This window comes from Lineus longissimus, chromosome 18 (assembly GCF_910592395.1).
Source record: "Lineus longissimus chromosome 18, tnLinLong1.2, whole genome shotgun sequence".
NCBI classification, from domain to species: Eukaryota; Metazoa; Nemertea; class Pilidiophora; order Heteronemertea; family Lineidae; genus Lineus; species Lineus longissimus.
Genome location: NC_088325.1, coordinates 5497906 through 5523251, shown reverse-complemented (window position 1 = coordinate 5523251; position 25346 = coordinate 5497906). Strand labels below are relative to the sequence as shown.

The following is a 25346-nucleotide window of genomic DNA, read 5'->3' as shown; positions in this document are numbered from 1 at the left end:
ATAGGCCGATTTTACTGGTGGCAGGCGAACATTAGAAAGAACAGCCACAGCTGATAATTGACTCCCTTTTCGTGGGCAATGCCAATGCCTTCCACGTAAGTGGATAAAAGACATGAACATTGACATGGGGTAGTCCTGTACTGAATGAATGAATACAATACAACTAGCGTCCTCATTTTATGCCTATAGTGTTCGTTAACCAGAAATTTCTAATCTAGGGTCTATAATAAATCCAGCTTCATGGGTCTGCAGAATGTCCCAATAAAGAAGTCTTGCTGCTAACGAATAAATTAAAGAAAATATTTACTTATCAATTTACCAATCAATTTTATTATCCAAACGGGATTTACACGTCATCATCAAAAACATCATCATCCTCTTCTCCTTCCGAAAACTCAATCCCCTCAACAAACTGCTCAAGCTCATCATTTACCATCTCTACCCCCTCCCCGACTTCGTCATCGTCCTCAGGAACTAGGCCACTGGCTCTCCAACCGTTCATAATCGTCTGTTGTGTGACCCTTTCCCAGCCGAGGCTGGTCATCCTGACCACATCCCGCCTGGTGATCCGCTCACAATGTCCTTGATCATCAGTGTGGCCGATTTTCCACACTTTCCAAATGGTCCTCAGGTGACACTTGAAGCTCCTCTTTACGGTCAAGTCCAAGGGCTGCAGCAGCGAAGTACATCGTCCTGGAATGAAAGTGTCTGTCCCATTCTCTGCGGTGATTGCATCACGAAATTGCTGATTTCGATGCGCCGGATACCTGTCTAAAAGTAACAGGAACGTGGCCCCTGCTACAAATGGCACAACCAGGGCCTGCAACCACTCGATTAGCGATTGGTGTCGGGCCCAACCCTGTGGACTACCAGTTACCTGGAAAAATAAACAACAAGTATGAACATTTACATTACTTTTCTGAACAGTCAGACACGCGCAATGTTTTGGTTCCATCCATGACAAACCTATAATAATTTTAGTCATAGAAGTTCTGATTTTCCTAAAAAATACTACCATTAACTAGAATAACCGTCAATGACAACACTGATGACGTCAGGTACATGTCCTGTACTACAAGCACGGACTTGTATTCTATGCCAATACTCACTCGCACATTGTCTGGAGCATTCGCCTGAAGCTGCCGAATGACGTCACCATCTGGTGCCAAGCCTCTGAAGTTGACCTCGGCTCGTCCTTTTCGTCCGTCTGTCGTAATTACTAGAGTCACCGTGCATCCAAGTTTCGGGTTGCCTTTGGATGATCTAATGTCAACATTCTGAGACCCAGTCGCTTCCATTGTTGATCTTGGCACCCTATCAAACAACACGAACGTCTCATTCATGTTCATGGTGACATCAAAATCAGCGTCTCTGATGAGGTCGGCAAAATCTCCCCGGTAGTCGGCAACCAAAGCCTGGGCGTTGTCAGGTAACCCCCCTTGAATCTTTGGTCTTCCTTCGATAGCTGATTTGTTTCCTCAAATGGAATTTGCATATTGTTAAAATTCACCGCATACAATCCATTAAGGCCGATCCATGCAACAGCGGAATGAAACTCACCTTTCCATAAAGTTGCTAAGCCAATGTGCAGATGCATGGAAAAGGTATCGCAGGGGTCTCTGTTCTTGTCTTTCGGCCTTCGTTTCGTTCGGAAGCTCTGCCCACCATTGCCGAAATTCTCTTCCAGCTTGCCCTTTAATATCCTCACCGGAAACAGGGAAACCAAGTCTTCGGCGCTCAAGGAACCAGGTGTTCAAATTGTTTTCCATTTCGGGCCAGTATGCTGAAATAAAAAAGCTAACACGTTTAACATCTTTGGAAATATTGATTGCCGATAACCACAGGTATGAACGAAATGTTAGTCCTAGGAATAAAGGTCCCAGGAACAATAATACTGATATTGTTAAAGGCAATGGTCAGGGTCAGTCGCTTTGATGTATAGTGCGACTTATTCTTCCGTCCATGACACAGAAGCGGACTTATTCCGGTCGGTATAGGCCAACAAGGAAGGAAATTCATTTAGCGAGGAATATAATGCTTGTAGAAACACTACCTTGTGCATCAGTGCCGTGTTGCCGTTGTCTCCTCCGTCTTCTATGGTTTTGAGTTGATCTATCTCGGAGGGCAAACAAGTCATCATGTGTGCTTAATCAACGTCTAAATGTATGCGGTGCTATGCGGTGGTGTCTAGCAAAGGATGTCGCAGTTTCAGCATGACGTAATCCTATAGCATGCCCCAATTGGTATGTCTCGATAAGGTCAATCTTCTGATTGAGACTGTAGCTTTTCTGGTGCCTACATGCACCAGGTACAGCCTGGTTAGCATCATCTACATCATCTACATCGTCGTCGTCGTCGTCGTCGTCGTCGTCGTCGTCAGTAGTGGTATCAGGATCAGGGCTGTCAACATCATCTCCATGCTCCATTCCATACGTTAACATCATCAGGGTGCCTGCTAGCTTGCGAGCTGGGGCTAATAATAGATTATGCTAACACCTTCCTCATTGAGTTTTCCCAAAATGGTCGATATCGCGCGAAGCTCGGGACGGCATGGTTTTTCTATTAATTATATGCCTACGTCACAGAGTCTCTGTAATGGTCATTTTTATCACAGTAGTGTCGCACAGCCAGACCTTCTGCACTTATTACTCTGGCGCAAGCCAGGCTTATTTGTACTAGACGTTTTCCACCACAATGTATCTGGCCAGAAGAAACACTGCGCAATATTACCTCGAGCTGGAGCAAGAATGGATTATGCTAATGAGCATACTTCCTAAATGAGTTTTCCCAGAATGGTGCATATCGCGTGAAGCTACTTAGCCTTATACCATTAGGCCCCGCGTGGTGGCGCTGAGGCGGCCGCTGTAATCAAGAGAGTGAGTGGTTAGGTCACTCTAGAAGCTACTTGGACATAACAAAGGACGGACCTAACCAAAAGTAACTACATTTTCGCATTGCTACAATGAAAGACCTATTAATAGCCGGGGTGTTGATATGCCATGGCAAGAGTGCCTCTTTAGATGCATCAAGTATTGAAAGCAGTGGTAGAGCACATACATGTACGCAGACCATGGACGTTAAGAGCATTTTCAATGAATTTTACTCTATACATACCACCTGGCACCACCTTTTGTACCACACAGTTCCCTGAAATGGAGCAAAATGGGCCAAATAGGCCTGACATGTGTGTCTAGTTCGTCTGGTCATAGATTGGTCGAGTGCATCCATTTCTTCGTAAGACAACCACCATGCGATAGTCACGGTAATACTGAGATAAAATCAAATCAGAAAACATATGGGTTTTGCGGCTTTTCATTGAGCATATTTGACTTGAATGTAACGTTTCTGCTGCATTCTTCACCAACGTCATGATGTAGGCAGCCTCATAACAAAGTAATGCCATTCGAATGGTGTTATTGAAGACACCTCATTTACCAATGTAAGCCACCTATACAAAGTTTGATTTCGATATGATTTACGAATACCCATCAATCAACCATACGATACGCAAGCATGGCCTCATATTGACGAAACCGGTATGTTGTTATGATTCTTTGAAAATACCAGTTCTCTCTTGGCTGCTTTGATTGGTATTGTCGTACGATTTTAGCTCACCGTTCAGGGGAGCTTATACGATACCGTGGCGTAGGTCGTCGACGTCGTCGTCGTCCGTGTTTGTCGTTAACTTTTGACAAAAGAATGCCACGTTTCATAACCACCTGAGCTAGAAGGTTCATACTTGCTGTGTGGGTACTCCCAGGCAAGACCTTCTTTCAAAATGAAAATTAGCGCAATTTGGCTGCTTGTCTGCTGACGCTCTTTGAAAACCTGTCTTGGCTATATCTTATTAACGCTGCTAGTTAGAATCTTGAAAGTTTTATATTTTTTAAGATGCATCTCACAAGGGTGCTAGAAATGTAACCCGGGTTTTCGATTTGACCTACTTTTCAAGGTCACAGAGGTCAAAGTTCGCTATCGGCATCGCCATAAGATAATAGCGGCATGTATCGTCACCGCTGGTGTTACGGACTTGAAATCTTGTACATATGTACCCCTAGGTCAAATGACCTCAGAGACTTAATTTCGGTCCGGTCGTATTGTTGACTTGGCTACCAGGGGGTCAGAAGTGGAAACATAAAAAATGTGATATCTCTCTTATGAGTGACTCGTTTTCGATAAAAGTTTCATGGTAGGTTCTCCTAGCAAGGGTTCATCACATATCATACGGGTTTTTGATTTGATCTAATTTCTAAGGTCAGGTGGGTCTGATGGCGTGAATGTGCCCTTTGAGTGTAACTATGGCACGTTTCTTAACGCTCAAGCTATGAATTTGAAATGTATGACTCCCTACGTCATATAACCGCCGACACCGAATTTTGGTCTGATCTGATTCTCGACTTGGGTCCCAGGGGGCAAAAACTAAAAAAGTAAAAAGTGCAATATATCGCTGATTAGTGACTTGTTTTCGATGATATACATCACATATCCTACGGGTCTTTGATTTGAGCTATATTTCAAGGTCACAAAGGTCAAATGGCGTAAATTGGTAGTTTGAGTGTAATTATGGCACGTTCCTTAACCGCTACAGTTATGAACTTTAAATTTGGTACTAATGACTCTCTATGTTATGTTACCTCGAACAACGAATTTCGATCAGATCGTATTCTCCACTTGGCCACCAGGAGGCCAAAACTAGGGAGGTAAAAAGTGCAATATGTCGCTTATTAGTGACTTGATTTTTGATGATATGTTTATCGTAGGTACTCCACGCAATGATTCATCACTTGACCTAATGACGTGAGACCCGACTTCGTGACTAAGGCGCAGGACGCAACAGAAACGTTAGACCGCCCCGGATCGTTCTAGATCGGTCCCGTGTAACGGCCTTATTGCAAGAGAAGAAATAGAGGCATTATATTATGAAAAGAACCATTTGGTGATACTTATAATTTTTCTAATACATTTCATGGCATAATATTTTCACGAGCATAAAATATCCTAATCATGGAAGACGTAACAATTCCCCGCACACGATGTTCTGACCTACAGCAGTGTTTCATCATAATGTAGCGCGAAACCTGTCCGAGCGGTAAAGCGTCAGTGATAATGTCCTGGAGACAAAGTCACAACCAAGTCAAGGCTTTTTATGGGGCAGTAGTTGTCACAACCTGGGGAAATCCAAGGACTCTGGTCCTCCTGATTTGATCTAGTAACCTGACTTCAGGGACATGTCCTCTATGTCTTCTCTCATTCCAATATGAGAGACTGGGTGAGACTTGGGCAATGTGACCTGCTTTTGGTCACTGATATGAGTCCGGATGAAAACTACTACTGAGCTATCACAAAAGGGCACAACTACTTCATCTAACTAAATAGTTTTATTATAACTCTCAAAACGCGAATGTCCATGATTTTACAACGGGTACAAAAAGGTTTCAATCAGATTAAACTAGGTGGTTGATGGCTGGATATAGGCTCATATCCACATCTTCACCATTTATCAAACGGGTCAACAAATCTAAAAGTTCATGGAGGAAAGCAACCAGGTTTTCCAGTTCAATAAAAGTGCCTATTATGACTAGATCATCAGCATAAACATGCACACTAGGTGCTGAATACTCAGGCATTTTATGACTGTTACACTTTCCCATAAATTGTATAAAAGTCAGTATATTACTCTGCCCCTTTTGCTGAACAAAAGTCAACAATTCAAATTGCAAATATAATAGAAAGATATCTTTAGGGCGCTTACCTGGCTAAATTCTATCAGTATCAGTGTGACCACCTTCAAAGCTGTATTTGAAACTTGACTCACACAACAATCTCAATGCAAGACCAACATATATGTAACATGTGGCTTGTTCTGCAATGTTGTGCAACTGCAAGCTAGGAGTATGTGACTGGGGTGAATGTCAACTCCGGAGGGCTAGAACCTCCTGATGCTAGATATGCTAGCACCCGATCTGCTCTCACGCCCAGCTGATTAGGGTTTTATACAGAATCCACGGGGGTCACCCACGGACTACAGACCCTCGAAATGATAACAAAACAAACCCGTTTTGAAACATGTGCCAACTTTAGGCCCAAAGTACAAGAGATTCCCAAAAGTCACAGCTTTGAAAATGACACCAAAAGATGCTACAGATCTTTATGAAATAAACCATTCTTTGAAATAACTTTTACACCAACATTTACCTGATTTAAAACACTTTGCAAAGTTACCACTGGAAAGTTCGTCACTCACAATCCAAAACAATGTGGAGGTCTGACGTCATCAAACATGGGGGACAGCTTTCAGAAAGTTGCAAATCGCAACATAAAAATAGTGAAATACAAGTGTTCACCAACTTAACAACTTACCAGGAGGCTCTCAATCAATAGATTCCCAATGACAAATGTATCCCTAAAGTTTGACAGTCTAACTTGGCGCAGCTTTGATGAAAATAGACTTCAAACACGAAAATTTGCTCCAGTAAAAATGGTTTGGTTGTATATAAAATCCCGACCTGGAAAACAGGTACTTGCTGCACAGCGGGTGCATGTAAAATACGGACCCAGGAGTTGTCCTAGACGGAACGAAGAGGTGAAAGACTAATTTTGTTACATTACCCCCCGATCGAAACATTGACGCCCCCGTCAATAAACTACTGTACCCAACACAAAATTAACCTAAGAATTGAGAGCTACCTTATAAAATAAAAGTTCCAAATAAAATATGAATACCTAGTATGTACACAATACAACAACAAATTAACAGGACAAACACAATTAAGAACAATCACATACCTTGTAGTACACACTCCTAAATGTATGCCACTTCACAACCCATCCACACGACACTAAAACCAAGCCAAGACATTCAGTTACATCACATTCTTCACTTCAAACTACTTAATCTTGCTGTCAGTCAACAAGTCTTTCAAATATGAAATAATTCAACTTCCGGCCGAAAAGCTAAACATTACCAGTTTTATACCAGGAGAACCAGAAACAGTTACTTCAACCTCATTTGCTTTTGCCCACAACTAGTTACTGGCAAACTGTACTCAACTTACATTGATACAAAGATCAGACTGATAACTCAAGTGTTCATTCAGTGACAGTGACTTGTGCCATCCCAATGTGCAGTGCAAAAGACACTAGCAACATTCAAAACTTTGAACCCGTAAACAATGCACTTACATTACATATATAGAAGACAAGTAGGTTTAAAAACATAATGCAAAATCATATTTACAGATGAGACAAGTTCAAATTAAAATATCAAAGTGTCAAAAATAACAGTACCCATCTAAAGTGAAAGGGGAATTGCTCAACATCTTATTACCATGGCAACCAGTTTGCCCAAACAACTTGGAATGTTACCAGTCAAGCCACAAGTTATCTGATCAACCAATCTGAAATGTGCACAATCCATCTCAGCTACAAAGCATACAACTCCAAAGCAAATGTTCACCTTTACTTTGCACAATATAAGCGCTATGGCCTTTTGCAGTTATGACCACTATAGATGACACTAATCAAGTTACCAAGTATCACTCTACAGTCAGTACCTCACTTCCAAACAATTGCTGCAGTTTCAACAACAGCTAAACTTCAGTATTCTAAAGTATTCTTCTCAAGCACCAACTACCAAAAATTATCAGTACCAAAATAATACCACATCATATTGACTCAGCAACATGTTATCGAACTTGAGATTCATATTAAAACGTCACATGCAATACAAATGAACCAAGCTTAATCTCAAATGGCAGGTTTGTTGGTTCCCAAAGTTGCACAGTATACAAATACCTATCCAAAATACTCTTACCCACTGTACACAAGTTCATCAAAATTCAAATATATCAAAAGTTACACCACACGTACCATCAAACTTACAGAGATCACTGCAAAGAGGGACAAGTTTTAACTGTACATCCACCGCAAATTTGTCTTAAAATTACCAAGCTTCATCTTAATTCTTGAACCAGACACTCAAAGTACTCAAACATCAAGTCCCAACTACCAAATTACAGTTTTTGGAAATTTCACCCTTCACAAATAATTCAATCAAACACCAATTACTCTAGTTTTGACAAAGTTTCCATGGTAACACATGCTAGACCAGCACCTGCCCAGTTGCACCAAATATAAATTGCACCATTAATACATGTTATTTAGATAATTCTTACAATTACAAACAGCAGGATTACAACTATGGGGAAAGTTGTACCCCTACTTTGTACTTATAAAATTGATGAGGTAACACACTGAGAAATCGACTTTCTCACCTCCACAGGTTAGAAACAACGTCACTTCCAAGAATACTTCCAGAATTATCACACACAGTGAAGAGTGGTACTATCATAACAAGATTGAGTTCGTGCTTAATTAAAAGTTTTTTAAACAATTAGAATGACAAGGTATGGGATTGCCATACATTGCCCGATTTTTGACTGTAAAACTTGAAACAGATAAAAAATGGGACACCAGATAAATTTTGAAATGTATACTAGACAAAACAGTCTCGAACTCAACCATGACACCGAACACACTGCACTATATCGAATATCACAATCACATAATTTAGAGTCATAGTTCACGGCAAGTCAATAGTCCACATATCACTGATGCTAAAGTTCCCATCACTTCCCTCTTCATCGCTCCTCAGGTTCTTGAACTTTGAAAATCGTGGGCTGACTGGCCCCGCCTCTTCCTTCGGTGGCACCTCTGGTCCGCTACAGCTACAGGAACACGGACATTTCCGGCTGGACAGCTCCTGCAGGATGGCTGTTTGCTTTGCCAGCTGCTCCTGTATCTCTGTTAACGTGTTGGGGGCAACGCCCACATGCTGGCTCAGGGCTTCTTGCACCATGGAGAATACGTCCTGGCGGAAGTCATCCATGACTTGAAGACAGTTTCATGCAGGACAGTTGCTTTTGTCGCACATGTCTCTGTTAAGCTAAGTTCAGGCATAGCCTGGGGATTACTTAGGTTTTCCCCGCCATCAACAGGGGAATCCTGTGGGCCCTCATTTAAAACACTGTTCTGAACGGACAAGTCCATGGGCCGGTCTTCTTCACCCACCAGGTCTTCTGACAAGGTTTGTTTACAAAATGGCCTCAACTGGGCCCGACGTAACTCAGGAACCCTGACGGCACTCCTCACAGACTGTGGGGGTAGCTTGGCACTGGTTGACAGCGGCTTTGTTCCCTCTAGCCAATTCAGAAAATCGTTCTGTGTCCAGTTGCGCAAACGGCCACCAACCGTCTTCTGAAAGTTTTGGCCCTGTTTGGCCTCTTTCCAATGTTGGGAGTGGAAATGTTTGGTGGCGATACTCCTAGTTCTGGATCTCGCCCGACATAGCAGACAGTACCACGGAACTTGTTGTGGCGTGAAGTGTTCTTTAAGAACATGGCTAACGGAGGCATTAAACCCTGTGCCGACATGGCTGCACCGCAGACACCGAAAACGTTCTCGCGACGACTGCATGATCCTGAAATGGAAAACACAAGAGGTAAGACATTTATTCCTCTACAAACCAGCTATAAAAGCCATTTTAAAATATATTACATGTCAACAATCATGTAGATGTCTACAACTTAATACTATAAGCCAACAATAAGCCATGAAGGTGCTTTGATAAGAAGGAGACCGCGCCCCTCAGATTCAAAATTAAAGGTAGTGACAGAGTAATGATATAGGCAATCTTCAGTGATACACAGCCACACTTTTTAGGCCCACTACTTCTTTCTTGTTTTTCTCAGGGCATCTTTGGCCCAAGGGAGATACACAGTCCCTGAATAAGGCTTCTTCAAACGGTTGTGATGGACTGTCTTGTTCTTCCCTTCAGCATTGAGCTGTACACGGTTGTCTAAGTCATTTATTTTATACAACACTAGATATGGCCCTTCATAAGACCTGCGTAACTTTGGCGTGATATGGAGCTGAGAAATATCAGACAAAATCCATACTAAACTGCCCCACTGGTACTTAGTAAGACAGGTTTTGGCATCATAATACCCCTTCCTCCTTACAGCAGACTTTTTCAAATTCCTACGCGCCACATCGTGCGCTCTAAGAAAACGGTCACGCAATTCTGACACATACTCCCCATACGACGTGACAGTTTCATCAGGGTGTGACTTGCCAGTGCCAAACATGGTCTCAGAAGGAAGTCTGACCTCGCGCCCTAACATAAGCATATTAGGTGACAAACCAGTTGATTCATGTGGGGTTGCCCTATAAGCGGCGGCCATACAACCCAAGTTTTCATCCCACTTGGTTTGTTGACCTTTCATGCCTTGATCATATGCACCAGTGTTTTGTTGAAGCGCTCAACTACACCATTACAGGCTGCATGCCCACTTGCTGTTCGTGTTTTTCTGATCTCAAGTAGCTTGCAAACTTGTGCAAAGATTTTACTCTCATAGTTTCTTCCTTGGTCGCTATGGAGATCCAAGGGACATCCAAATCTTGCAATTACTTCATTTACAATTTTATCAGCACATGTGACAGCAGTTTGGTCAGGGACAGCAAAGAGTTCAACCCACTTTGTCCAATAATCACAGACCGACAGCACATAACGATTCCCTTTATCAGAGAGTGGAAATGGCCCAAGAATATCGGTGGACAACCTGTCAAGTATTCCCCCTACAGGCATTGAACCTAATGGTGCACGTGGTGGCTTGTGAGGCGGTTTGATAGATGCACATTCATCGTATCTTGCAATGCATATAGCTACATCTTCGCGGACACCAAACCAATAGAAATTTCTGAGTAACTTGTTGACAGTCCTTTTCTTGCCTAGATGGCCTCCATTCAAAAGGACTGAGTGATTCATGTTCAATACGTCTGCTCTCATAGTTCTAGGTACAAGAAACTGAAGGTAGTTTTCAGTGCCGTCCCTTTTTGCAAACCTTTTGAAGAGAACCCCATTGTTCAGGCACAGACTGTTCCAATAATTCCAATAATGGCACGTGGTTTGACTGGCCTCACAGACCTCATCGCCATAAGGGCGGACACCACTCTCTTGCCACTTGAGGAGAGGTGCTAAGTCTGTGTCATCTAGCTGTTTAGTTCTGAGTTGCTCAAAGTTTTCATTTACAGGCACCGATACAGGCTGATGCTGCTTTTCGGATCTCAAGGTCACACGCTTTTATCTCAGTGTCTTCGTACCAGGCACTCATCATGTTTATGGCCCTCTTTTGACACTTGTTGCAAGGCCCACAGGGTATGGTGTCACTGGTGTCCGTACATTGACAATCACGCGGATTAGGACATCTGGACAGACTGTCAGCATTTTGATGGTTTTTACCAGGGCGGTACTGAATTTCGAATGAATACTGTGACAGTGTCTCAATCCATCTCGCTATTCTGTCTTTGGGCTCCTTCAGTGAGTATAGCCACAGGATAGCCTGGTGGTCAGTTCTCACTGTGAAAGTAGGTTGACCTAATAAATAGTACTTGTAATACTCAATGAAAAACTTAACGGCCAGTAACTCGCGATCAGTCACACAGTAATTTCTTTCCGCTTTATTAAGCGTCCTTGACCCGTACGCTATCACCTTTTCTTCGCCATTTTGGATTTGGGAAAGGACCCCCCCAATTGTTTCTTTACTGGCGTCACAATCTAGTATGTATGGGCAGTTTGGCTTTGGGTATGCCATTACTGGTGGACTAGTGAGGATTCGCTTGAGGTCCTCAAAGGCCTCTTGACACCTTTCTGTCCACTCATATTTCTTGTTCTTCTTGGTTAACTCAGTTAGAGGTTTGACTTTTTCTGCGAACCCTTTTATGTGGCGCCGGTAGTAAGAGGCTAGCCCTAACACTGCACGCACATCAGTCGGAGTCTTTGGAGTAGGCCAGTTGACCAGTTTCATTACATTGTCTGGATTAGGCCTGATACCGGATTCATCAACAAAGTGACCTAGGAATAGTACTTCTGTCTGAAGAAATGCACACTTTGATGGCTTCAATTTTAGCCCAGCATCACTTAAGCGTTGGAAGACTTCACGGAGTCTCTCTAAGTGTGTCTCAAAATTGTTAGCATGACATATTATGTCGTCTAAGTACAAGACCACTGAAATCCACTGCATAGCCCCTAGAACTATCTCAATGAGTCTTTGAAAAGTCTGGGCAGAGTTGGCACTGCCAAAGGGCATATAAAGGAACTCATAGAGCCCATATCTTGAACAGATAGCAGTTTTTGGGATATCAGATTCTTTCACCGGCACGTTGTTGTATGCACTCGTGACGTCCATAGTAGAGAACAGAGTTGCCCCACTTAGCGCGCTGAGACAATCTGCTACACGCGGCAATGGTGTGGCTTCGCTCACTGGCTTTATGATTTTGTTGACACGACGAAAATCGCAACAAGGACGTATACTTCCGTCCTTTTTCTTTACCAAGACAATCGGAGAGGCCCAAGGTGAAGTTGAGGGACGTATTGTTCCCTGCTTAAGCAGTTTCTGGATACATTTGCGCTCATCATCTTGATATGCCAATGGTACTTTATGAGGGTTTTGTTTGATTGGGAGTGCATCCCCAGTATCAATCACATGTTCAACTAAGTTGGTTTGCCCAATATCATTCTCATCCTTGGAGAACACATGCTGAAATTCAAACAGCAATTTCGCTAATTCTACTTTTTGTGGGGGTGTTAAGTTGACGGAGGAACGGGCAAACAAGTCTGTGAGATAGGCTGGTAACTCAGGAATTTCCTCTATTACCTGATGCTTCTCACTTTCTTTCACCTTTTTCTCATTTTTACTAGTCAAATTATGCTCACTCTCCCCTTCATCCACAGTCACCTTTCTCAAACCCTCATGGTCAGTTTTAGGGTCACTCTTTACACTATGTACCGTCTTAGGAGACTCTACTATCAAGCGGCGTGAACAGGTATAGTCGTCCCTTGTGTCAAGGTTTTCCTCTTCACAAATAATTTCTACTGGTTGACTAACATCACTAGCCGTACCCATGGTCATATCTTGTTTAATTGACTTGGGTTGCCTATCTGGGTTTAAAACCCTCACTTTTACAGTGGCATTATCTAATGCATTCACCAAGCATGGTGCCACAATTACTCCCAGTGTTTCAGTCACTGATTCTGAGTTTTCTAATAACAAACATCGGTCACAATTCTCTGGACCAACCTCTCTGGGCTCTACAAAACAGTCTACTATGCACTCACTAAATGCGGGTACCAATGTATGGTCCACAGCATAAACTCGTCTCACTTTTGTTGGTGCTCCCACAAGTTTCAAGGGTACCTCTACCCCATTAATAATCATAAGTCTCTCCTTCAACAACAAGTTGACTGGCCCTCCAGGCTCCTTTAACAATATGTCTGCCCCGAGCAGTACATCATCTTCTATTTCTGCCACTATAATTTCTCTCTCAAGTGTAAGTGGGCCAAGTTGAAGCTCAAATCTAGCTTTTCCCAGTCGCGATATAGGGTTCCCATCTGCCCCAGTCATAACTTCAGACTTTTTTTTACCTCTAATTTGGGTCTCTGCCCAGCATCAATTTGCTCATAAACTCTCTTGGACATAAATGTTTTACTTGCCCCTGAATCTACTGTTATTGTAACAGCTTTCTTTTGTACGGCACCCAATACATAGAGGCCACATGGTAAGGACTTTTGCCGCCTAACAGTTTCATTTTCAGCTTTGTCCACTTCTATATTTCCACTACAAATTTTACCGGTCTTTTCCCCAATATCGCCACTAGTTGTCAGCGCAACTAAGCTTTCACTGACCGTTTCCTTGCCCTCAGGAACGGTCAGCACTAGTTTTCCTGCGGTCGGGCATGATTCTGTGACTGATGAACTCTTTCAACACTATTGCCTCTATTATGTGTGTTTGGGTGGACTGCCCGTTGCCTCTCGGCATCATGGTTCTGCCTTCCCATGGGAGGTCTATTGGGTGGCCCTCGCTCCCTATACTCATCCCTCATGTCACACATGCGCTGATAGTCATCGCACTCATATTGCCTATGGCCGTACCGACCACAATGCCAGCATGTATCGCGCTGCTTTTGGTTTGCTTGTGCACCACGGTTGGATGACATTTGTCCCTGCCTAGGCCTGAAATTGCCATTATTTTCCCTTGGTCTATCATAATGATTCGAGCGTGAGTTCGAAGATATCGTTTGGGATACTTTTTGCACCTCTGCTATTATCTCATCCTTGATATCACGCATACTACCAGCAATGAGTGGTTCTTTAGGCCTGTCCTCAATTGAGGCGCCTGACCCAGTGCCTGTGGCCTTATTTATTATCTGACATGCATCTACACTTGAGCATTTGGGAGCTTCAAATGATACTTTTTTGTATCGGGTTTGTCCCTTGCCATTTGTGTCAACTTTAGTCTGCCTGGCAGTGGGTTGAGGTTCATCGTCCTCAGATTCCTCACTGTCCAACACCACAACCACATCATCTGCAGTTCTCGAATGGTGTCCATGCGCCCGACTGTTTCTTTGCGCACATGTTTTTCTAAGAGCCTTTGACTCTCTATAATTAACCACATGGGTCACCGCCTCATCAACTGTTACAGGACACTTTAAAAATTCTACCTGATGTTGGCATTTGCCATCCCATAGCCCGTCTAAAAATTTGCGAAGTATATCCGCTTCCCGGACTTCATTGTCTCGACCTGGATAGGCTTTGTCGGCTCTAGGAAAATTCGTCCCCGGATAATTCGTCCCCGGAAAACTCGTCCCCGGAAAATTCGTCCCCGAGAAAAATTCGTCCCTGGAAAATTCATCCCCGAGGAAAATTCGTCCCCAGATAATTCGTCCCCGTGGATAATTCGTCCCTGGAAAATTCGTCCCTGAGGAAAATTCGTCCCCGGAATATACGTCCCCGAGGATAATTCGTCCCCGGAAAATTAAACAAAAGTTGAAAGTTTCTGACATAACTTTCTAGTAATAACTACTACCTACTCCTTTCGACTTTTCTCATTCAGTGTTATATCTCTATTTACTACCCTACTAGCTAGTTACCTACTGCACTTTTTTCATAGTAGGTAGAGGTAGGCAGGCGAAATTAATTTGTTTTTCTTCAAATAAGTATTTTTACTGGTCAGAATGAAAGAAAAGCTCTAAATTCTTCCATAAAATATTTTGCCTGCCTACCTCTACCTACTATAAAAATAGTGGGGCAGGTAACTAGCTAGTTGGGTAGTAAAGAGAGATGTTACACTGAATGAGAAAAATCGAAAGTAGTAGTTATTACTACAGTCCAATCGACAAGACTTAAGGGTTTTAGAAAGTAAAGTCAGAAACTTTCAACTTTGTAAAATTTTCTGGGGACGAATTATTTTCGGGGACAAATTTTCCTAGGGGACGAATTATCCAGGGACGAATTTTCCTTGGGGGACGAATTATCCGGGGACGAATTATCCAGGGACGAATTTTCCTAGGGGACGAATTATCCTCGGGGACGAATTTGCGGGGACGAATTATCCGGGGACGAATTATCCGGGGACGAATTTTCCTGTAACCGGCTTTGTCATAGCACTTTTTAAGATCTGCACAATAGGCTTCCGCAGACTCTTCTGGTTTCTGCAGCCTGTTGGTAAATTTCTTACCATATGTTGTGCTCAATTCTATTTTCTTAAAACGGCTACTCAGCTCATTGACTAATTTGTCGTAATCAAGACGGGTACACTCAGACAATTGGCCAAACACAAATTCACCCGCATCACCCTCTAGCCATGGTATTAATTCATCTAGCTTAACCTCATCAGACCAATTTCCGCGCTTTGCTACAGCCGAGAACCGGTTGAACCAAATCTCCCACGTTTCTGACCCTTTGCCAGTGAATGACGACAACTTTGGCCGTTTCCTTGCATTTGTCCTCTCTTTCACTACAGTATCTGTAGCCGAGGTTTGCGTTGTTGGCAGCGGGGTCGACGTTGTTGGCTGAGGCGCATTATTTTGGTCACTGACAGTGACATTTGTGAGGTCAATACAGCTGCTCAAGTCAAGCTGTTTTTTTACTGACTTAGCCTGTGGTGTTTCAGTGGCTTGCATTTTGCACTCAGACTGTACTTGTAACTTATAGAATTCCGAGGTGAGAACACCTTTAACAATAGCGCATTCAGTCACTATTTTGTTGTTAATCTCACCCACTGATTGCTGTAGGTTGCTACAGGTTACCTCCCCTTGAGAGTCAATTGTTGCCTCTATTTCCCCACAGAACCTGTCTAGGGTTGCTTTTTGGTCAAATTTGACCTCATCTACTGCAAGTGCAGTTTCTTTTATTTCATGTGCCAATGGAGTCAATAGGTTTGTCATTGTTTTCATGCTTTGCATCAGATTGACCTGTGCCTGTTGCATTTCATCACGTATTGCTGACATTTTTGACAAGGACTCTTCTTGACATTTTTGTATGAAATCAATCATTTCACCCCTAATACTATCATGACTATTGCGGATTTCTTTTACCCACTGGGGGGTTACCGTAGTGTTAGTAAGCTCTTGGGGCTTATTCGCTACACGGGCATAGGTTGACTTCTGCCCAGAACCACCGGCTCTTATTTCTGGCTCTGGGGCCAGTTTAGCCCGTTTACCCTTTGTGTTAGCAGGAGTAGATTTCTCATCCATTAGGATTGTTGGACTCATATCAGTTGGCTCACTCTTGTCATTTTTGTAATTGAGGCCTAAAAACTCTATTTCTAGATCACTAGATACATCTTCAAACAGTGGTCTGATTGGTCTTTCTTCAAGCGACTCAACCACAGGGTATGCCTCATCTACCAACTGTGTGGTATTCATACTACGGGTACGCACTCTCGTGTCCTTTTTGGACTGTGCTTTGCCCTTATTTTTGCCTTTACCCTTTGCCATTTTTGCTTCCAAGGACGGGATTCGGATCACTAGATTGAAAAATAACCCTTATAGGGAAAATATCAGTCCCACAGCTGTCACCAATGTAGCGCGAAACCTGTCCGAGCGGTAAAGCGTCAGTGATAATGTCCTGGAGACAAAGTCACAACCAAGTCAAGGCTTTTTATGGGGCAGTAGTTGTCACAACCTGGGGAAATCCAAGGACTCTGGTCCTCCTGATTTGATCTAGTAACCTGACTTCAGGGACATGTCCTCTATGTCTTCTCTCATTCCAATATGAGAGACTGGGTGAGACTTGGGCAATGTGACCTGCTTTTGGTCACTGATATGAGTCCGGATGAAAACTACTACTAAGCTATCACAAAAGGGCACAACTACTTCATCTAACTAAATAGTTTTATTATAACTCTCAAAACGCGAATGTCCATGATTTTACAACGGGTACAAAAAGGTTTCAATCAGATTAAACTAGGTGGTTGATGGCTGGATATAGGCTCATATCCACATCTTCACCATTTATCAAACGGGTCAACAAATCTAAAAGTTCATGGAGGAAAGCAACCAGGTTTTCCAGTTCAATAAAAGTGCCTATGACTAGATCATCAGCATAACATGCACACTAGGTGCTGAATACTCAGGCATTTTATGACTGTTACACTTTCCCATAAATTGTATAAAAGTCAGTATATTACTCTGCCCCTTTTGCTAAACAAAAGTCAACAATTCAAATTGCAAATATAATAGAAAGATATCTTTAGGGCGCTTACCTGGCTAAATTCTATCAGTATCAGTGTGACCACCTTCAAAGCTGTATTTGAAACTTGACTCACACAACAATCTCAATGCAAGACCAACATATATGTAACATGTGGCTTGTTCTGCAATGTTGTGCAACTGCAAGCTAGGAGTATGTGACTGGGGTGAATGTCAACTCCGGAGGGCTAGAACCTCCTGATGCTAGATATGCTAGCACCCGATCTGCTCTCACGCCCAGCTGATTAGGGTTTTATACAGAATCCACGGGGGTCACCCACGGACTACAGACCCTCGAAATGATAACAAAACAAACCCGTTTTGAAACATGTGCCAACTTTAGGCCCAAAGTACAAGAGATTCCCAAAAGTCACAGCTTTGAAAATGACACCAAAAGATGCTACAGATCTTTATGAAATAAACCATTCTTTGAAATAACTTTTACACCAACATTTACCTGATTTAAAACACTTTGCAAAGTTACCACTGGAAAGTTCGTCACTCACAATCCAAAACAATGTGGAGGTCTGACGTCATCAAACATGGGGGACAGCTTTCAGAAAGTCGCAAATCGCAACATAAAAATAGTGAAATACAAGCGTTCACCAACTTAACAACTTACCAGGAGGCTCTCAATCAATAGATTCCCAATGACAAATGTATCCCTAAAGTTTGACAGTCTAACTTGGCGCAGCTTTGATGAAAATAGACTTCAAACACGAAAATTTGCTCCAGTAAAAATGGTTTGGTTGTATATAAAATCCCGACCTGGAAAACAGGTACTTGCTGCACAGCGGGTGCATGTAAAATACGGACCCAGGAGTTGTCCTAGACGGAACGAAGAGGTGAAAGACTAATTTTGTTACAATAATCTGTCATATATGTTTATACTATGCTAAAGCAGATCTACGTTAACTTATAGTTTGTGTGTTGTTGGTCCATCTAGGTTTAGCACTCAACACAATTCAAGCTACATCGCCGTGAAAATGTAAAAGCCTATGCCAACTATTGAAATTTTGTAATAACACATTGTATTGAGGAAGATGTAAACTATTACGTACCAGTCTGTGCAATAACCAGTAGCGTTACCAAAAATATCACTACTTTGTGCTCCATATTTCGTATCGTTATGAAAGTACTAAAACGGAATGAGTGAAATTGGATGAGAAAACACGAATGGCTGTTCGATCGGCCGTCTTTTCTATATATATAGGGTGTTGGTCAGAATATTTCGCCGAAAACACTTTACAAGGCAGACAGAGCAGACAACAACTACCGACGATATATGCATATATAATACAGACATTGATTAAAAAGCATTTATATCAAAAGCTCAAATCTTTGACAAGCACATGCGTAACGACAGTGGATAAACAAGTTTTTAATGTTACTTTTAACCAGGCCGCCATGCAGTAAGATAAATCACTCAAATGTGAAGTTTGAAAAGAGGAAGTTAGACGACACGCATACGAATGACTCATATCATTATTACCAATGGTTCTTAAAAATATTTTTTCACGCAATTAATCAATCATTGTTAATTTATGAGTCAAAACTTGGCAACTCGACCAATTTGTATATGAATTATTTGATGGTCTGTCCAAAAAAAAAATGGATACCATCCATGGGTGATGGGCCGCTGGTACGATCACGGGTTTCATGCATGGGTCTATGATGTGGATTCTCCATCGTCTATCCATGGATTGGCCCGTGGATCAAACGTTGATGGTTTGATCCATGAGTAGACACTCGAATGTGTTGAGGAGGGGGTTCTAGAGCCCTGCCCTCGATCTCTACGTACCGACGTCAACAAAAGTGCAGGCACTGTAGTGTAGAACGGAAAGTTATCGCGGCATAAAATGTTAATTGTCTACTTAGACATAGAGCTCTCAGTGAATAGGCGCTGTCGTGTGGAAGTCTAAATTAAAATACTCCAATCTACAGTCAACGGGTCTCATTGTATCGACTAGTTAAGCCAATATGCCTCACACAGATGGGTATATTTAAATTGGGCAATGTTCATTCAAGAGGTGTGGAATTTCTGCTTGTTTTAAAGTGTAATTATCACGTGCTAGTTGCGGAGGGTAATGCAGTCTCTTTAATCACTTATCTTTATATGATTTACTGAGCTGAGATCGACATAGGTCAGAATGATTGGAACGCTTTCGTTTCATCCTCCTCTGCGAAAACTATGAATAATGGATTTGATAGATAGATAGATAGAATTAGCATTTCTATAGCGCCCCATATCACTGTCGCAATGTTCTGTGGCGCTCCCCACCTAGTTTGAATCACACCCCGAAATAGTCTCGAAATAGAAATGTCTTTAGAGAACTTTTGAATGTGGCCAATGAGGTCTCTTGTCGCAGTGTGGCGTCCAAAGTGTTCCACATTTGGGGAGCAAGAATCTCGAATGCTCTCCCACCAAACGTTTTGAGTCTATATGTTGGCTGAGTTATAATATCCTGCGACCCTGATCTTAGTGGCCGGGTTGGCACGTAGGGAGTGATGAGGCTGCAAAGGTACCCGGGGGCTGTGCCATGTATCGCTCCGTAGACCAGGACCAACAACTTGTAAATCATTCCTTGCTCCACCGGCAGCCAGTGCAATTCCTTCAGGACAGGCGTGATGTGATCAGAGCGCCTAGTTCTGGTAACAAGTCTGGCTGCACGGTTTTGGACAAGTTGAAGTCTGGCCACGGATGACTGACTGCAGCCAGCAAGGCTGCTATTACAGTAGTCGAGGCGAGAAAGGACCATCGCCCGAGTCAGGCACCCAGCAGCTTCATCAGTCAACTCTTTTCTTACTCTGCCAATGTTGCGCAGGTGATAAGAACACACACGGACGATGTTGCTCACATGGGCGTCCATAGAGAGGGATGAGTCAAAAAGCACACCTAGATTCCTAATAGGAACATTTGACACACTAATCCCAGTTCCCGCGACATCGATTGAATGCATGTCCAGTGACCTGAGCGACTGCGGGGTGCCAAACAGGAGGACTTCAGTCTTATCTGGATTTCCTTTCAGCTTGTTATCGGCAAGCCACTGGTGAATGATTGCCAGTTTCTCACTCAGCTCCTTCACCTGATGAGGGATAGCAGATCTGTCGCGCAAGGCAGTAATGGCCCTGTAGACCTGTGTGTCATCCGCAAATCCATGCCTTTGAATGTCACATCCTCTAAGCAGTTCTCCGTGTGGTAGAATGTAAACGAGGAAAAGAATCGGTCCAAGGACCGATCCTTGAGGGACACCAAAGCAAAGTGGTTTCGCAGTCGATAGGTTCCCGTTTATTACCACACGCTGACTACGGCATGTCAGGTATGAGCGGAACCATGCAAGGGCAGTGCCAGATACACCCAACAAATCACCCAATCTACCAAGGAGAATCTCGTGGTCAACTGTGTCAAACGCGGCACTAAGATCAAGAAGAACGAGAATCGCGGCTCCATGTTCGTCCACCATGCATCGAATGTCGTTCTGTACCTTAAGCAGGGCAGTCTCCGTGCTGTGACCCTGCTTGTATGCTGACTGGAAAGTGTCATGGAGATCGTGAATGTCCATGTACGCTTTGAGGCGCGCAGCGACCACTCGTTCAAGTACCTTTGAGAGGAAAGTCAGATTGCTGACAGGTCGATAGTTTTTCATAATCTCCTGGTCTAGGGATGGTTTTTTGAGCAGAGGAAAAACCAACGCTTCTTTCATCGAGTCTTGCACCACTCCATCAGCCATGGATCTGTTTACGATCACCTTGATGATGGGAATGACTGCTGAGATGGAGGATACTAGCAACCAAGTTGGCATGGGGTCAAGGTCACACGACTTCTTAGGTGACCGTTTGATAACACTAAGCAATTCAGCGTCATCAACTGGATCAAAACACCCAAGTGATGGTTGGGTGTTTGATGCTGTCGTTGGCCATCGCACATCACTCCGGGCAGGAAGTCCTTGACGGATGCCCTTTACTTTCTCATCGATTTGGGTTGACATTCAGCTATAATGTCTTCAAACATGTAAAAAAGAATTAATCAGTTATCAAATTATCACAAAATATCACAATTTCAAACTATCATTTCAAACACAAAATTTGCCAGTCTCACCATCATGCTTTTTTCAATAACAACCCTTGGTCGTAATTATATGTATTTCGCAGGAACTTGGCGAGATATCAAAACTAAATGTTTGGTCCAATCCAAATCGGAATATTGAGATACTTAAAAAATAAAACATTGGAACTTTATGATTTGATGTTGGCAGAAGGTCGGCATCAAAAATGTAGAATAATATTTTTAACAATTAATTGTCTGTGCTACCATCGCATAAAAATAAAAATAATGTTCTTAGATACCTCAAAAACACTTTTACATCAATTTGATAATGATAGCTTTGAGTGTTTGAAATTTCTTATTTCCATTTTTAACAACATGGTGTTCACTTTGAGATGAGTTAGATTGTGTGACCCGTCACAGCAAAGCTCTGAGCTTGGCAAGTTGAGACAGACTGTTTGTTCATTTCTCTGTTGTCTTCCTTTTGTGAAATATGAGTACATCAATATCTTCCATTATCTCCTGGTGTCATTTAGACTCATCTCCTGTGCGACATGCGCCTGCAGTGATGACGGGTCACATTTTTGACATGAGCGGATCCGAAATTGAACTACTCTAAATATCACTTTGAATCGACGTTTTCGCATTATTCTGAAATCTTGGTCTTTTCTTGTGATATCACTTCTGCTTCAGCTTTCACTCTGTACTTTGAGGTGATTTTCTCCATGGCGTATTCCTCCTCCAAGTGGGATATGCGTGTTTGCGTGCCACTACAGTTAGGCGCCAATCTGGTTTATTGGCGAAGTGGCATCGACTTCGGCCAGAAGTAGAGTCCACAAAAGCTAATCATAAATAATACTTTTCTTGAAATGTATATTTAGATGTAATGTTGTTAACCCCATACCAAACTATCAGACCTAACCAACTCATACTGGTAGGGAATAAAAACACATTCAAATACTATTGTTGTAGTCGTTTGACAAATATACCATAAATTGTATGATTATATCTCATCTATTGAATTCTTAGACGTTATTGACATCACACATCAATCATGGGCACTTGCAGGCACCTTTGATGGGGTAGAGGAGTGTGAATTGTCAGTGAAAGTGACGTAGTCAGTGAATGATACATTTTCCCCCTACTTCTATCTTCCCCATCGACAGTGTGTGGAAGTGACCATGCATCAGTCCTACATCCCAAGCATGACAGGTATATAGCCGACATTAAATTCTCTTATTTTGAATCATTTGAATAACAGACCGAGTCAGAATTTCTGCGTTTATCCAATTAACATTTCACAAAACGTATTCATTGGTCGATATATACGTGTTATTATGCGAAATAAAACAGTTTTTCTTCCGGCTTGATATATCGGTCCAAGGAATCATTTGTTATCTGATTCCGAGGATGATAGAGCCGTTCCACTGATCATGAATGCCGCAGACATGATATTGACAAAACCTGACAGAATTCAAGCCATTTAAAAGGAGGCTCCACAATACCAAGGGCCGTCCACCTAAGGAACTGCTTTGAAATGATTTTGACAGGTATATAACCGACATTAAATTATCTTCATTTGAATAATTTGAATTACAGACCGCGTCAGAAGTTATGCGTTCATCTAGAATTCACATTTCACAGATCGCATTAATTCATTTAAACTGGTCGATATATACGTGTTATTACTGTTGAAATTAAATCATCATGAGAGCCATTTTGTATCTATATGTTGCTAGGGATGAAGGAGATAACGACTGCTCAACGTAGGCGGGAATATAGCTTATTTGAGTCTTAATTAAGTATGACGATATACATGCATTTAGGCATGGTAGGAGAAACGAACATAACCATTGTCTTTAAATTCCTTCTGGCAACTGAATGTAATTCTGCTCATATAATTTGACGTCACGTTATTAACGTGTTCACTGGCATTGGGGCTAACGGCACTTCTTACAACTCGTTGAGAACTCTCTGATATCTGTTTTTTTTCCATGTTCAATAAAGTGGCAATGATTGTTGAGGGTAGAGAGACCAAGCCTCTATTGCGGGTGTATCTAATAAGACCCCATCACATAGTACAATGTTTTGGGTTGACCTGTATGACGTTACTTATTCGCAAATTTCGCGAAAATGAAGTACCAGTGAAATTCTTTTGTTCTACAGTATTATTTTTCATCACCATTTTGGTTTTAAGATCGATTCGGAACATGCCATGCATCTCAGGGGCAAGTTTGACGGGGGGGGGGGGGGGGGGGTCAACTGCAGTGGCAAGTGAGAATTATGCCTGTACATAAACGATTTATTTTAAAAAAATGACTCATGTCGAGTCGAAGTAAAAAACAGATTACATACTAGACTATATACTATACAATTTCAAGTACACTAGTAGCTGCTTTTTGGTCATTCAGGAAAACGTGCCCTGAGTTTAAATGTAGGCCTATATAAGAATATATGTATTGTGGTGGTAGGAATCTAGGTAATTCTAAGCTATTTTAACAAAAGCCCTTACAGGCCTTTTTGTCTCAAATTAGCTTAGAAACCCCTAAGAACCAGACACCACAATACATATATTCTATCATTCATGAAATGGTCAGTGAAGCGTTGCAGTGAAATGGTGAGGGAATACTAGAGCTCAATGGGTTATTCCATTAAAATAAATGGCCTTTTTACTGTCTTCATTAACCAAAATTCAAGGAAAAAAATTCAAGTAAATTAAATGTATTATCCAATAGCAAATCAACATAAAAGTAAATTCACCTATGACTTCTTTAATTTAGAAGTAACTGTTAATACTAATAACTTCTTCAGACTACTAGAAACTAAGATAACACCTGGGTTTTTGAGCCTGAAAAATAAGAAAGACTGTCTGCGACTGGAAAAGAATCCATTATCGTTTTACCAAAACCAATTTAACATGGCTGTTTGGTTTGCTACAACAGGTTGTGCTATTTCAATAGACGATCACTTGAATCACAGTGACCCATTGTTAAGGTCAATTTACAGGTTTCATGTTTACTATCAAATATTGAAGATCATGAAGAATCTAGAGATACCAATTCCAGGTGAAAGTGATTTTAATGAGACAAACAATAACATTAACCATAGGAAACTAGGAGGGTTATTGAGTGAATTTGGTTTAAAAGACGAGTACGATTTCTCGGTGTTTGAAAATAACGGTGGTTGGAGGTCATGGAATGTACCGGATTACAACCCGAACATAACTGATCCCGGATATTACATCAATGATTCTAAAATCAATTTCTTCCTCATGCAAGTTCATGAAAATAGAATGCCACCGATGTTCAGTAAAGACTGGGATGCTGGAATGGCTAATTTCAAATATCCAGATATTTTCATCAAGGATCATGTCAGGAGACACAAGAATGTATTTGATGTAATTACACAAAATGAATGTCAAACCTATCAACAATTCATGATATTTAAATCAAATGGTTTCTCTAATCCTGGAATAGAGAGGTTAAATGATACAATAAGAACATATGTTTACTGTATTCTGGGTGCTCAGGCGTTGACCAGAACACCAATAATAGAACACCAATAATTGGAGTACCGGGTACAGAATTGGATGCACAGAAGGAATTTAACAAACTATTAAAGGATTCGATTAATCAACATCCTGATATTCCCACTTCAATTCAAAGATATCAAAAAGCAGTGAGTGACACTCATACAAGACTAGATTATGTAATAG

General features: G+C 42.0%; 3 protein-coding genes across 5 annotated transcripts in view; all 3 read right to left on the bottom strand.

Moving 5' to 3' along the window:
• The window catches only part of LOC135502520 (neural cell adhesion molecule 1-A-like), a 79219-nt gene extending 60416 nt beyond the window's left edge, over positions 1–18803 (bottom strand). For all 3 annotated transcript variants that reach the window (XM_064795437.1, XM_064795439.1, XM_064795438.1), the window contains exon 1: positions 18648–18803. In XM_064795437.1, coding sequence (XP_064651507.1) covers positions 18648–18702 — 55 coding nt within the window. In that variant the 5' untranslated portion in view covers positions 18703–18803. The remainder of the gene's footprint in view (positions 1–18647) is intronic.
• The window catches only part of LOC135502518 (uncharacterized), a 476607-nt gene that overhangs the window by 60416 nt on the left and 390845 nt on the right, over positions 1–25346 (bottom strand). The window lies entirely within an intron of this gene.
• LOC135502569 (uncharacterized) lies at positions 325–1768 on the bottom strand. Its single transcript, XM_064795519.1, has 3 exons — positions 1561–1768; positions 1110–1314; positions 325–877 (listed from the first exon to the last, which is right to left on the bottom strand). The coding sequence occupies exons 1-3, from the start codon at positions 1566–1568 to the stop codon at positions 347–349; spliced, it is 744 nt and encodes a 247-aa protein (XP_064651589.1). The 5' UTR covers positions 1569–1768; the 3' UTR covers positions 325–346.